This window comes from Myotis brandtii, unplaced genomic scaffold (genome assembly GCF_000412655.1).
Source record: "Myotis brandtii unplaced genomic scaffold, ASM41265v1 scaffold793, whole genome shotgun sequence".
Taxonomy (NCBI): Eukaryota; Metazoa; Chordata; class Mammalia; order Chiroptera; family Vespertilionidae; genus Myotis; species Myotis brandtii.
Window position 1 is genome coordinate 551,353 of NW_005371193.1, and position 14,448 is coordinate 565,800.

The 14,448-nt window shown below is 50.8% G+C and overlaps 1 protein-coding gene across 1 annotated transcript in view; it reads right to left on the reverse strand.

Moving 5' to 3' along the window:
* Positions 1–14,448, reverse strand: part of LTBP2 (latent transforming growth factor beta binding protein 2) — a 99,765-nt gene that overhangs the window by 43,870 nt on the left and 41,447 nt on the right. The window contains exons 5-9 of the mRNA XM_014531165.1: positions 6,936–7,126; positions 4,659–4,829; positions 4,174–4,380; positions 3,039–3,325; positions 1,926–2,028 (exon numbers count right to left, since the gene is read on the reverse strand). Coding sequence (XP_014386651.1) covers positions 1,926–2,028; positions 3,039–3,325; positions 4,174–4,380; positions 4,659–4,829; positions 6,936–7,126 — 959 coding nt within the window. The remainder of the gene's footprint in view (positions 1–1,925; positions 2,029–3,038; positions 3,326–4,173; positions 4,381–4,658; positions 4,830–6,935; positions 7,127–14,448) is intronic.

Consider the following 14,448-nt stretch of genomic DNA (forward strand, 5'->3'; position numbering starts at 1 on the left):
CAGCCTTGGGTGTGCTGCGCTCCAGGAAATGTTGCTCACCTGCATATGCAATTTCCTCGGCTCGGTAAGCAGCCCCCCATGTCTCTGACTGGGTTACTCTGATAAACCTTCGGATCTCATCCTGAATGTCACCTCCTCTCAGAAGCTTTCCCTGATTCACTTTCCCAGTTTGAGCTAAGACTTCCTACACCCACAGTGTACAGATGTGCAGGCTGTGCTCTGCACAAAACACCACATTAAAGGGATCATTGGCATCCTAGATCTGTATGTTTATACAGACTGCTTTGGACCAATGGAAGGCGGACCTTTCTCTAATTTGCACAAAGGTGCTGCAGGACCTACCAGGCTCTGGTTCTGCTGTCCGTTCCCACTGCATCTGGCACTGCCTAGTCTCTGCACTAGCACTCTTTCTCTCTTTCTGATGCCCATTACCTGTCTTCGCCCCCTCCTCCCTTCCCCCACTCGACTGTAGGCTTGGAGACAGGATGGGCACTGCTTTTGTGGAATTCTCCACGGTCACACTTTAAAGGGCACACTGTAAACTGACCAATTGTTGACTGAGTGGAATGTGGGATATGGACATCTCAAGGGTCAGCTGGACCAGAAGGAAAAAGGAAAAACAAGGGAAAAAAGAAAAGTGGCAGAAACATCGTTGGCCTGCAGGGGGAGATGCTGAGTAGCTTGGCGGCACTCCTCCCGGTGAGGCAGTGGGTCCATTCCCTTTTCCCTTTTTGGAGAGATCTTTCTAATAATACTATTAACAGCTTCCATTTATGGACCGAACACTAAGCACAGGCATCATCTCCTATACTCTCCCCGGCAGCCCTGCGAGGCTGGCACTGTGACTGCCTGCCTGCCTTTGCAGATCAGAGACAGAGCAGAGAGAGGTCGGCAGGCAGAGCTGGGACTGACACCAGGTATGTGCTGGGTGTTCAAGCCTGGGAGCTGGATACAACCTTTTGGTGCTTCACCAAAAAGTCTATTACCCGGTGAAACCGTCATGCTTATTTTTAGTTAGGAAAATATGGTCACTGCTCCAAAGCCGGGTCTGAAGTTAAGGACAGCCCTGCCCCTCCCACCTTTGGGCTCCAGTCCAGGCCCCCCACAAAGCCAACTCACTGAGTCGATTGCTGACAGGACCGGGACCAGGCCCAGGAGGGAGGCCTGGAGGGGCAGACAGGCTGCGCGGGCAGAAGCCATGCTCAAGGCACAGGCACCGTGACACAGCCTCCCGATGGCAAGATCAATGCCCGTGAGAGCAGCGTTTTGCTCACTCCCGAATTCTCAGAGCTTGGCACGCACGGGGTACCCAGCGAGTATTTGCTGAGTGAGTGAGTGAATGAATGAATAAATGCATAAAAATATGTTAGGTTTTTCCACTATCCAAAAGAGGGCAGGGAACTGGATTTTCCATACCCAAGGCTGAAGACATTCTGGGACACACACCCAATTCCTGATTCAAAGACTGGAGGCAGAAAACAGGAGGTGAGAGAAGGCCTGGGGGCCCCTCCGGGGAGAGAACAAGGGAGACATTAAGTCACCAAATCAAGACCTCTGGGCCCCTGGTACCTGGGCAGGAGGTATACGGAAAGGGGTGCAAGGGTAGAAGAGGGCCCAGCATGGGATGGGACCCCTAAAATCCGAGCAAGAACACTGGCAAGAGGGAGGAACCTTCCCAGACACTCAGATGGAGCAGGCAGGCCAGGCTGCGCTGGGCAGAGGGGCTGAGCTGTCTGAGCCCTCAACAGCCTCGGCCACCAGCCAGAGGCAGCCTCGAAGCAGATCTGGAAAGGCTGCCTGGTCTATCCGTGTGTTCTACCCGCCTGGCTTCTGAGACCCGGGTAGGAGAGGGGGGCGGGTAAAGCAGAGGCCAGGCCCTGGGAGAGCTTCCCACACAACCCTGGACCCTGGCACCCAGCACTCACCTGGTCTGGGCGGGCAGGGGGCACACAGGGTCACCCCCCAGAAGGCCCCCACACTGCCACAGCAGTCCTCTTGGGTAGTCAGCTCCAGCAGGGGGTTGGCACACTGGAAAAAAGGCCATGGCACACGTCACCTCTTCCCTCCCCATGTGCACAGAGATGTCCCAGGGAAGCCTGAGACAAGTGTTCCCTCCCCCCACACCTTGCCGGAGGGTACCCCCACCCCAGGGAGGGTAGGAGAGAGTCAACTGATGTTCCAAACAGAAGCTGACAAACCTGCAGTCCACTCAGCAGACCCTAAACTTGAGGGGTGGACACACCCCAGGCAGGATAAGCTCTTCTCTATGAGGTCAGCAAACGGCCTCCTTCCATGCCTCAGCCCTTAGATGGGGGACCCCAAAGGATGGGCTTTCCTCTGTCCAACTCCAGGGTCACCCACGGTGCCAACCTTCCCCACGGGGATGGCCCAGGCTCAGGGACACCACAAGCTGAGGGGCCAGGGAGGGCTGGGGACTCAGAGTCCCTATCCCTTGGTTACTGCCGGCCTTCTCCAGTCCCCTAAAATCAGGAGGGATTTCTGGAAACACCAAACTGCAACCCCAAGAAAAACCTTCCTGGGTCTGGCTTAGCTCCTGTCCTTAGGTGCCTGGGCTCAGAAAAGCTCATCGGATTTTCCATCACTGACTGTGGTCGCTTCCAGATGGGTGTGAGGTGTCTCTCATCATTGTACCCCCAAGGCTTTGGGGTTTAACCTGCATTTGCTAATTCCTCATCTCTGTGACCCCACTCTCAGCTGAATACCAAACTCTTGCCAGATTTAATGGCCCCACTGTCCTTGCACCAGGAGACCCTGGGCTCAGCTCCAGGAGAGCCCAGGATTTACGGGGGCCAAGGACACTGGTGCCCTGCTCTGCGTGCACTAACAGGTGCCTCGTGGAGCCCAGGTAGGAGGCCAGCGGTCTGCGCTCAGCAATTGTAGGCCTAGTTTTCTCACGTGGGGAATGGGAGACCCTGCAGACACTTATGTTCCATAAGAATGAGGAGGAGAGAGAAGGAGAAGGAGCAGAGTGGGGGCAGGGGCAACCACTGTTCTGGAAGCTTCCAGGGCTTTCTCACCTGGCCGTTCACGCTGCTCAGGTAACACCGGCCCAGAAGCCCCTGGGGCCTGGGTGCCGCCGGGGGCAGTGGCCGAGGGGCCTCTCCATGCCGAGTGGGGATGCTGTTGCTGTCCCAGTGACCGTGGCCAGGGCTGGCAGGGAGCCGGGGCACAGGTCTGGTCTCCACGCTGTTCTCCTCCGGGGCCTCCTCGGCCTCGCCCCGCACCCGCGCCACCTGGTGCACCTGCACGGAGGCCTCGGGCGGGTGGTGAATGTGCACCTTCACCAAGGAGGGGTTCACAGAGGCTGGGCACAGGGGCTGGGGTCAGAGTCGGGGAAACAGGGCCCCACCCTCTGAAGAGTGTCCTCTAGCCCTGGGCCAGGCGGGCCCCTGGCCGTGAGTGGCCCCCCAATCCTCCCTCATTTCTTCAATCTCTACTCAAACCTCAGCACAATTCCCCAGTGAGGGAGGACAGGATGAAGGACAAACTCCTTCACGCCTTGCCTTTCCATGAAGGACCTTGGTTATCAATGTCTAAGCTACCTTCCTGACTCCACCTTCCCCATGATCCTGTGCACCCCTGAGCTCCAGCGCACTGAGCCCACGTGGTCCCACCTCTGTGCCTTCGCTCATGCCAGTCCCTCCGCAGAAGGACCCCTCCCCTCCTCTCTGAGTAACCAAAGGTACCCATTGTTTAAGGCCTAATCGAAGTCCACCTCCTCCATGCAGCCTTCCCTGAACACCCTGGGCTTAGGGGGCTCTCCATCCCTGACCTCCTATATTTTTGTACCTTAGTTTGGCACCTAGTGATGGAAGGCAGGGGAAATGAAGTGTTCTATAATGCTCTCTCTCTCCTGTCCATCCTCCTCTGTTATCCAGGTTCATGGGTTCCTTGAAGGCAGGACCTTGACCTCATACTCTTTTGTCTCATGCATAGCACCCAGTATGGGGTAAGGGCAACTACATTGCTGAATTCAGATGGGAGGGCAAAGAGCAGTTTAGGGAATAAGACTGAGGCCTGAGGGTGGAGGAGAAGGAGGGAGGTTTGACTGTGAAGAAAGGCCTGGAGGCCTGTTCCCTCCTACACAATGCCCACACCCACCCTCCCGGGTAACCCAGTGCGCCCAGCCCCACATCCCTGCCCTGCACTCACCCAGCTGGTTGGAGAGCGGCAAGGTGAAGGTGGACTGCCTCAAGGGGCCCTCCAGCAGGGCCCTGTGGTGGGAGCCTTTCTCCGCAAGCTCCCTGTCCAGCTTTGGGACAGGCAAGTGACAGAACTTCCCGGTGGAGTTGGAGGGGCACCAGCACTCGTCCCTGCCGATGCAGCGGCCTCCATTCAGGCAGGGGATCTGGCAGAAATCTACAACATGGACCTCAAGGTGACCGGCGGTGGAAGAACAGAGCAGCACCCCCTTGCCGCAGTGGGTGACAACAGAAGCAGGGCGCAGTCGTGCTCCAAATGGGCACGGCGTCGCCTGGAATGCAGGGACTTTCCAGGAGGCCCCGGGGGTGAAGAAGGGGAGATAAGAACCAGCCCTGGCCCTTTTAAAGTGCCCCTTCATGCCTTTTTTCGACCCCCCAATAACCTGGGAGACAGGGCCAGCCAGGAACTGTCGTCTAAGGGCAGAAGGGACTCACAGATGCGGAAGCCAGACTTGGGGTCATGCCCATGACCGCCCTGGCTGTACAGGGTGGTGGTGTCGCCACGCTCGCAGCTGTTGGCACAGTGCCCATAGGCACAGGTCTGCTTGCAGATGGTAGGAGTGAAGATGATCTTGATCTTCTTGATTTTCTCCGTGAGGTTCAGCCCTGCAGAGAGAGGGCTTGGGTCCAGGGGGCAGGGCTGAGAGGCACAGCTGTGACCTCCAGAGGCTGGTTGGAAAGGCCCCGGGACCAGGGGTGAGTCCATCCCAAGGGCATTTGCTAAGTACCCACTGGATACAAGGCCCCATCGTTGGGGCAGGGTGACACCTGTGAGAAGCCCCCAGACCAGCATTTATTGAGGGACGTCAATGTGCAGCCAATAAGCTCATGCTTTATGCACTTTACTCTCAATGCTCTTGAGTCTTATTTTAGGTTGAACCATTAGATGCCACTTTGTAGATTAGAATGGTTGAATATTGGCTGTGTTCCTACATCCAAGCTAATATTTCCAATTCTCAGGGAAGGAAACAGGCTCAGAGAAGGTTGGGTTGCAAGTGGTGCTGCTGGGCTTTGAAGCAAAGGGCAGAGAACAGAATGTAGCTTAGACCCGCCGGAGTGCAGTTTTCTAGGAGAAGTGGAGGAAGATAAAGCCTGAAAGAACGATTAGAGACAGGTTTGGGGGAGGTGGGGGGGGGGGGGGGGGGACTGGTTGCCAGAACAAGGATTGGTACTTTATTTGGTGGGTAGTAGGAAGTCACTGAAAATTCCAGTAAGAGATGGAAGAGGAAATGTGGGGGACGAATGTCCTCCCAGCTGGTGTGCAGGTGGAGGGGAGGCAGGTGACCGGGGGGATGTCACGCAGTGGTGTGAGCTGAGGTTGCTTCAGTTAGGGGTGGTAGCAGTGGACATTCAAAGGAGGGGGGCTCATTTGGTGTGGGGAGCCCAGAGAGGGAAGCGGCAAGGCAGAGGGGTTGAGGAGGGAAAGTGTGAAAAGTCTATGTGGTCACCGGTCCAAGAAGCTTGGCTGATGGGAGAGGAGGGAGAGGAAGCCAGAGAAAAGTGGAGAAATAAATCTGTGTGTATAAACTGCCAGGAAAGGTACAGGCTAGGAGAGGTACAGGCTGAAGGGGAGGACAGAGGGGGCAAGGGGAGGACCTGTGATGGCCTGGCTTTCCACAGCACTCAAGAAAGGAGGTGTGACCCATGGACACAGACAATAGGATGGTGAAGGCCTGGGGTGGGGGTGGAGGAGGGCTAGAAGAGGTCAATGGGGGAGGGGGGACATATGTAATACTTTCAACAATAAAGGTTTTAAAAACAAAAGAACAACAACAAAAAAAGAAAGGAGGCGTGTGTGCCTTAGACAAGACGAGGGACAGCCCCTTTTCAAGATGACAAGAAAGGAGGTCATCTTGAAATCATTATACTAACTGAAAGAGCCAGACATGAAAGGCCACGTTTCGTATAATTCCATTCATATGCAATGTCCAGGACGTGCAATTCTCTAGAGATAGAAAGTAGATCAGTGGAGCCTGGGGGATATACGGAAAGCCACTGATGTGTACACTTTAAAATGTAACGTTATGTGAATTATACCTCAATTTTCAAAATGGAACAAAAAAGAAATGAAGACAGCACGGTCAGGGGTTGAGGTGAAGGGGGCACTGTGCTGGTGGCGGGGCAGGAAGGGAGGAAGCAGGCGCTCTCCTGGAGGCGCTGGCATGTCCAGGTGCCTAAGGGTTGGGACCTGGGAAAGTGGGAGCAGTTGGAGTCGCTGCTCTGGGGAATGGGAGCACGTCCAGGCACACAGGGAAGGCTTGTTGGGCGGTGACCAAGCATGTGTGGATGCGTGAATCCACAGGGACCGCCGGTTGTCTCCTCTGGGAAGCAGAGGACCAGTTCTAGGTGCTAAGGAAGCAACTGGTTGGGTTGGTCCAGGAGGTTTGTAGGAAGGATGAGTTGGAAGGGCCAGGCCAGGGAGGTGAGGTTCAGAGCCGGACATGAAGGAAGTGCAGGCAGGACAGGTGACAGATGGGGCAGAGGTGAAGCAACCAAAGTCTAAGGGTCTCAAAGGGACAAAGCCCCGATCAGCTGGTTTGGGACCCCCGGGGCCTGGCACTAGACAATTGTTTGTTGACTGGCTGAGAGGATGAGGGACAGGTGACAACTCAGCCCTTCAGTGAGAATGGAGGAGAGAAGCAAGACGGGGAGAAGAAAACCAAAGATTGAGATGCCCTGCTCTCCTAGGGCCCCAAGACAAGGCATCCTTACCCCAGGGGGATGACAGGTGGTCCAGATATGCTGCCTGCTGGGCACCATCCCTCCGCTCAAGGCCTGGTCCCGCGGGCAGGGCATTGGAAGTCAGCTGGCCATTGGCTGAGGTGGCCGGGTAAAGTCTGACGGTCCGGGACAGCCCCACGCGCTGCTGGGAGGGGCGGGGCTGGCTGAGCTCACTCAGGCTCCTGTGGAGACAAGCGAGGCGCAGGGGGTTTGCACGAAGAGCAGTGTCACTGTGCAACCCCTGCTCAGGATGCCCACCCCCACCTGCACCAGAGAGTGCTCTCTCTTTAGCTGCCAAGAAAATGAAGGTGCCCTGGCAGAGGACTGCGCTAAGGGCAGCCAGCTAGGTCAGTGGGAGTGCCTACCCATATGTGGAAAAGCCAGGCTGTGGCTGGGCATTCTGGGCAAGTCACTCAGCCTCTCTGGGCCTCAGTTCCCTTGACTGCAAAATGAAGGTGTTAGACTGATCCCATGTAGCTCTAACATTCTGAGTCTTTGAGACGCTATGGACCAGCCCCTGCCCCCAAACCAAGTCCTATGCCTACCCGCTGCCACTTTTTTTTTCTTTACCCCCACTCAATGTTTTTATTGATTGAGTGAGAGAGAGAGAGAGAGAGAGAGAGAGAGACATCGATCGGTTGAGTCCCTTACATGCCCTGACTGGGGATTGATGTATGGAACAACACTCCAACCAACTGAGCCACCCGGCCAGGGCCCTCTGCCTTTTTCTTTCCCTTTTTTTTTTTTTTAAATCCTCATCTGAGGATATTTCTTCCATTGATTTCTAGAGAGAGTGGAAGGGAAGGAGGAGGGGGGGAAAGAGAGAGAGAAACATCGACGTGAGAGAGACACATCAATTGGTTGCCTCCCGCATGTACTCCCACCAGGGCTGGGGAACCTGCAAGTGAGGTATGTGCCCTTGACGTGACCTCTTGGTTCATAGGTTGATGCTCAACCGCTGAGCCACGCCGGCCCTCTGCTACTTCTTAATGCAACCTTTCTAGCACGTTACCTGTGGCATGGGTGCCCAACATATACACATTCACAGGTTGATTCAGGGGCAGAACTTAGACTATCCCTTTCATTTGTTTTATTGAAAAAATAATATAACAGCAATATTCAAGGAGAAAAAATGAATTCATCACCCCCACTCCAAGAGAGCAAATAATTTTGCATATTTCTTTTCAACCTTTGCTCAAGTATATGTTCTTAAACTATTGTCATCACCTGTAGATTTTTCACTTAACATGCTGTCACGTGTTTCTCTCATTGGAACTCCACGCTAATGGCCCCAAGATTCCTGAGCTCAAATTCCTTAAGGGCCAGCTGAAGACCAGCAGGGTAACCACCAGCTTGCCTGGACAGTACATCCCCATAATGATGTCACTTAGTTAAGTGTGATGTGCCTACACCCTGCCCAACACTCTCAGGTGTTCAAACGGCAAAGGGAAAACAAATGGGTAAGGGGCTCTGTGCCCTCCTCCTCCCACCTTCATCCTCACTGGCAGCTCCACCCTATCTCATTTATAAATGAGCTTTCATATGCGATTTTGCTTGGTAAGTGCTCTGCTGCCAAAAGAACATTTAAAAAATCACTGCAAGGTGGATAGGACGGTTGTAGCTACCATTCATTGAGCACTGATTCAATGCATCATCTTATTTGTGTTATTTTATTGAATAAAAAAAGTAAGTTGCAGAATAATATGGATAGTATGCTTCCAGTTTTGTGTTTTAAGAAAACTTCTCCCTCTCTCCCACTAAAACCATTTACACAGGCATTGGAAAGGTCTGGAAGGGCCTATGACAGTGGCTGCCTCTGGGGAATGAGGGTGCCTGTGTATGTCTAACTACTGTTCTAAACTTTGTATGTTTCTATATCTGTGGGATTTTTTCCGTAAAATATTTTATAGAAAACATGCATCCTTTTGTAATAAAAATAAATCTCTATTTCTCCCAGCAACTCCATTTTATAGATAAGACAACCGAAGCTCAGGAAATGCACGGCAAATGTGTGTAAATAACGAGGACCCACGGTGGACTAGGATGGCTAACAGAGGTGTAGGAATTCAGAGGTAAGAAAGACTGACATTTGAACTACCCATTCAAGAGATGGTTAGGAATTTTACAGTCAAAAGTGAGGAGCAAGACATTCCAGGTAAGAAAAATAACATAAGAAAATGCATGGAGGTGGGAAGCATGGGCCATATTTAAGGAAGAATAATGAACACAGATAGATAAAGCACAGAATTGAGGAGAAGGGAGGGAAGGGAGATAACATCCATGCAGTGCCTATCAGGCAGTGGCCTGGTGCGTGCTATGTGCTTTACATAATATATTATCTACTTGTCCAAACAACCCTATGATCAAAACACTAGGTTTGGCCAAAACCACCTTAAGCGAAGTAAAATGACAAAATGAGAAAAATATGTGCAACTCATGTATAGAAAAAGACCAATTTCCATTAAATATAAAGAGTTCTTACAAAGAAAAAAGACAGACCAAAATAGCCCGAAAGGAAAAATCAGCAAGGGAATATGAACACCTCACAGAAAAAAATACAAGTTTTCCTAAACGCATGAAAATATGCTCAATCTTTCTCATTCTAAGAGATGTGCAAATGGAAACTGCTCTGAGATGGCATTCTGTAACCCATCCGATTAGCAAAAATCCCAAAGTTTAATAATAAACTAATTTGATGAGATCATAGATGATGCCGACACAGGCGCTCTCAGATGTTGTTGGTAAGGATGTAAATTGGTACAGCCCTTTGGACAGCAATTTGGCAAAGTCTACCCACAGCACAGTGCACCTATGCTTTGCCCCTCCAGTTCCACCTCTGAGACTGCGCTGCAGATAAACCTGCTGTGGTGGATGCTGCAGGTGCCCAGCCCAGGTCCCCATTGGCTTCTTCTGAGTCCTGCTCTAGGCTGATGGCAGTCACTTGACAGGCTCCGCCCACTATCGTGACCACTAAGCCAATGACTGCTTGAACCAGAAGCTCAAAAGCCCACCCACTTGCCTCAAGGTGGGACCACTCTGCATGCTCCACCCTTAATCAGGCCTTGGCTTGATTTCTCCAGGACCAATTCTCACGTGGCTCTTCCCACCTGCCCATTTTTTTTAAAATTTAACTTTATTGTTGTAAGTATTACAGATACCCCCCTTTTCTCCACCCATTGATCCCTTCTAGCCCACCCCCAGTCCTGCTCCAGGCCTTCACCACACTGTTGTCTGTGTCCATGGGTTATGCATATATGCATATAAATTCTTTGGTTAATGGATCCAGTTTGCTCATCTGTTTGTTTTGTTCATTAGATTCCACATATGAGTGAGATTGTGTGATACTTCCGCCTACCCATTCTGCTTTCCCCCCTCCCTTAGCTCTCCCCCAATAAATCACTAGAATCCATTTCCCAGCTGCACCTCCAGGGGAATCTGACCCAAGACACTTGTAAATGTCAAAAATGGTGGATGGGCAAGATTATTCATAACAGCGCTATTTTGTAATAATAATATTTTGTAAAGAATAGAAGCAACTGAAGTGCCCTGCCCTAGGGGATTGGTCAAACAACTAGGATTGGTCAAACATCCACAGGATGGAGTCATCCGCCCTCAAAACAGAAAGCAGCAGCCCCTCTACATCGTAGGGAAGGTCTCCGAGATGCTTTGAAAAGTGGAAGAACAGCCCCGGATCTGGCCCTCTCACTGTGTTTGTACAGACAGTGAAACAGCAGTCATTTTTGTACATTTTTAAATGGTTGAAAAAAATCAAAAGAAGAAGAAGGATATTTCATGACATGAGAAAGTGATATGAAAATCAAACTTAAGGAGGCTGGGGAAAGGGCAATGGGGGGAAAAAAGGAGATATATGTACTACTATGTGTAATACTTTAAACAATAAAAAAATAAAATAAAAATTAAATAAAGGAAAAAAAGAAAATCAAACTTCAGTTTCCACAAATAAAGTTAATTGGAACACAGCCGCACGCGTTGTCAGAGGCTGCTTTCCCTCGGTGATGGCAGAGCTGAGGAATCGCAGAAACCATCTGCTGTTGAAAGCCTAAACTATTTACTAGCTGGCCTTTTATGGAGAAAAATCTGCTGACTCCCCGTGTGGGACATGTAAACTTTTGGGTAAAATGAGAGAAAATAAGGACACCTGTTGCATGTATTTGCATATTCACAAAGCAACCTTGGAAGGATGCCCTGGGAAGCAGTAACAGTGGGAAGGGGTGGATGGGGAATAAGCTAGTGTTACAGTGTAATGAATACTCTCTCTGTGCCAGCCTCTGTCCCAGCCTCTATGCCAGCAATGTACATCGCATGCATCAGCTCATGTGGGCCTCTCCATACCCCTAAGAGTTACTCACTATCCCCATTTTACAGTCAAGAAAACAGGGGAGGGATTGTCTACGCCTTGCTGAAGGTTGCAGAACTCCCGGGTACAGAAGTGAGGTTACCAAACCAGGTAAGTTCATCCTTAAGCCACTCCAGCACTTGTGATTTCTTTATCACTGTTTTACAGATGAGGACATTGAGGCTTTGAGGAGTTAAGAAGAATAAGTCTGGTGCATATGGGGGAGGGTTGCCTGGGCTGTACTGAATGGGTAAGCGGGGGGCGGGGGGGTGGTCCCTGGAGACTTTGGAGCAGCCCAGCTTCTTTCACTCATTCAAGAAGCATCTATTGAGTGCCTTCACATGCTAGGCACTGAGGTCCAGGGTTGGCAAAGACCCTCTTACTCTGTCTGCTTCAATGGAGGCTTGGCAAAGGGACCGGCATCCCAGCAAAGGTGTGGGGCACAGTGGAAGCCACATATTAGCCATGAGATATTCGTAGTCTTTAAGAAGGTCTAGGACAGGGGTGGGCAACCCCTGGCACGCGTGCCAAACATGGCACACCAGTAACTTTTGCTGGCACGCGAAACCCTCTCTTATAATCTTCCATTTACGATTTTTTTCTTAATATCGACTTTTTTATTTTTCAGATAAATTCAGTGTAGGTGCATCTTAGATAAATAAATAATTTTACATAACAAGTTATCTTAAAGACCATAGACATGGATTGACGAGAGAGGGGAAGAGCAATTTCAATAGTGTCGAAAATGAACTACTGAGGACTTGGAATGCCATTCCAGAAAATTTTTTCTGTTTAAAAAACTTTGCAACAGCACAAGTTATCTTAAAGACCATAGACATGGATTGACGAGAGAGGGGAAGAGCAATTTCTATGCCTCTGCCTTAACTCTCCCTGCCTTCCTAGATCCGACCAGTGTTTTGGTTTCATCCACATATGCTTGTGAATCTTTGTTCTCAGTGATGAATTTTGTTAAGTCTCATAATAGGAGTAGCCTGACAGATGAAAGTAGTAGCTCCTGCATATCTCTTAAGGTCACGAAATATAAACCTGATGTAAAATCTCTGTCATCAGTGATGCAGCAGCAGAAGTCCCACTGATAATATCAAACGGAGTCATAAAGTTTTCTGTCGGACTATCAGTGTACATGTATACATTAAAAAATAAATGTATTTTTCATCATCATATACTGTGTTTTTGTCGCTCGAATGAATTTTATTATTTCTTCAAGGTTCTTCACATACGTACACCTTAAGAGATATCAAGTAGGCGTAACATGTTCTCAAAAAATTAGGGTTGGCACGCAGAAGAATTTTGAGTCAGAGATTTTGCTGGTTTTGGCACGCACTCACAAAAAGGTTGCCCACCCCTGGTCTAGGACATGATAGGATGGGCCTTTTAAAATGATCGTCTCTGGTGAAAGATTTCTTGGTGGTGGATGGATCAGATTAGGGAGGACTGGAGGCTCTGCTCTAGGCTATAAGGACCAAGGGTGGTACCCAGAGGAAAGCATAGATTCAAAGGATATTTAAGTCCTAGAGAATTCCCAACTGTGGCTTAGACAAATGGGCAAATGCCAAGATCCCAATGTAAGAGATCCAAGAAATGGCTCCGTTTTGGACATGATGCGTGTCGAGTGTCTCAAGATGGATCTGCAGATGGAAACACCCAGGAAGAGCCACTCAGGAGAGAGAAGGGGCTGGTGGGGGAGGGAGAGTCAAGTGCAGAGGTGGTGGTTACAGAGTAAAGGAGGAGCGATATCACTCAGGGAAAGCGTGCAGAACAAACCGCACTTCAGCGTGCCTTCCACTGTTGGACTGAGGCACTAACTCTGCAAACACGTCCCAATTTCAAGGGAGAAATGTGTCAATGAACGCACTACTGGTCTCAGTGTTGAGTTACGCTCCCATCCATCCGTCTCTAACCTTTGGTACTTGCTACCACTTGTCCGCTAGCACGCGATAAAACACACGAACAAGCCGTGAGTGCATATTAACGGGAAACGTGGCAACAGCCCACCGCACTTCACTTGACAGCTTATTCTGCTCGTGTATGCCCTTCGCCAGGCCTTTTCTTTTGCACATACAGACGATCGTCATAGTTTCTGCTAATAAAACTGTTCCCAGCTCTGATCGTGGAGTTAATTACATTGATCGTTTATGGTATTTCTTATGACTTCCAGGTGCTCTGACACCTAAACACTGAGAAATATAGGAGTAGAGAGAGTAAAGAAGGCGGGAGTGGGTGGAGTCCTGGGAGCCCCCAGGCTAAAGGGGCAGGCAGAGCGAGAGGCTGTGAAGGTGCTGAGAGGGAGCAGGCAGAGAGGAAGGAGGGGAACAGGAAGAGAGCTGTTCCCAGACTCCATCTCTGCTCCTGGCCAAAGGGGCGGAGCTCTCCTTCCCGGGACTGCAGGCGAACATGCCTGGTGCCTCCCAGGTGGCACAGTCTCCCCTGAGAATCTGGGCACTGGCAAGGCAAGGGGGAGCCCTCACTGTCTGCTCCTTCTGTCCTCCTGGCTGGCCAGGCAGGCCTCACGCCCAGGTCACGGTCAGTGCCAAACCCCCAGGCACCCACAATGGTGTAGCCACACTTCCTGCGCCAGTCCCTGCCACAACCCTGCCCGGCCCCAGCAGGAAACAAGTGGCACCCAGGCCTGGTGGGGGAGGGGGAGGGAACACCGTGACCTTGGCACGGAGCCAGGAGCCTGCTGATTCTGGGCGAGGCAGAGCTTGAGGGCTGAGCAGGTGAGACCCTGCCACAGCCATCGCTCTCCAGCCTCTGGGTATCACAGGTACCAGCTTGGTGGGCTCCCTGTGGGGAGGGGGAGACTTGAACCCTGCCCCACTTGTCCTAGACAACAATAATGGACACTTATGGAGCACTAATCCTGTGCTGTGTGTTATGTGTTATATGCCTTATGCTATCTAATCCTCACAACCACCGTAGGGGCTTGGGGCTGATATTAACCTCATTTTTCATAAAAGAAAACTGAGGCACAGAGAGGTTAAGGAACTTGTCCAAGGTCATGTACCTAGATCTGTACTGTCCAGTGGAACCTTCTGTGTTGATGAAATGCTTGCTAGTCTGTGGTATCCAATCTGCTAACCACTAGCTTCTTGTGCCTTTTAAATATATATATATATACACACA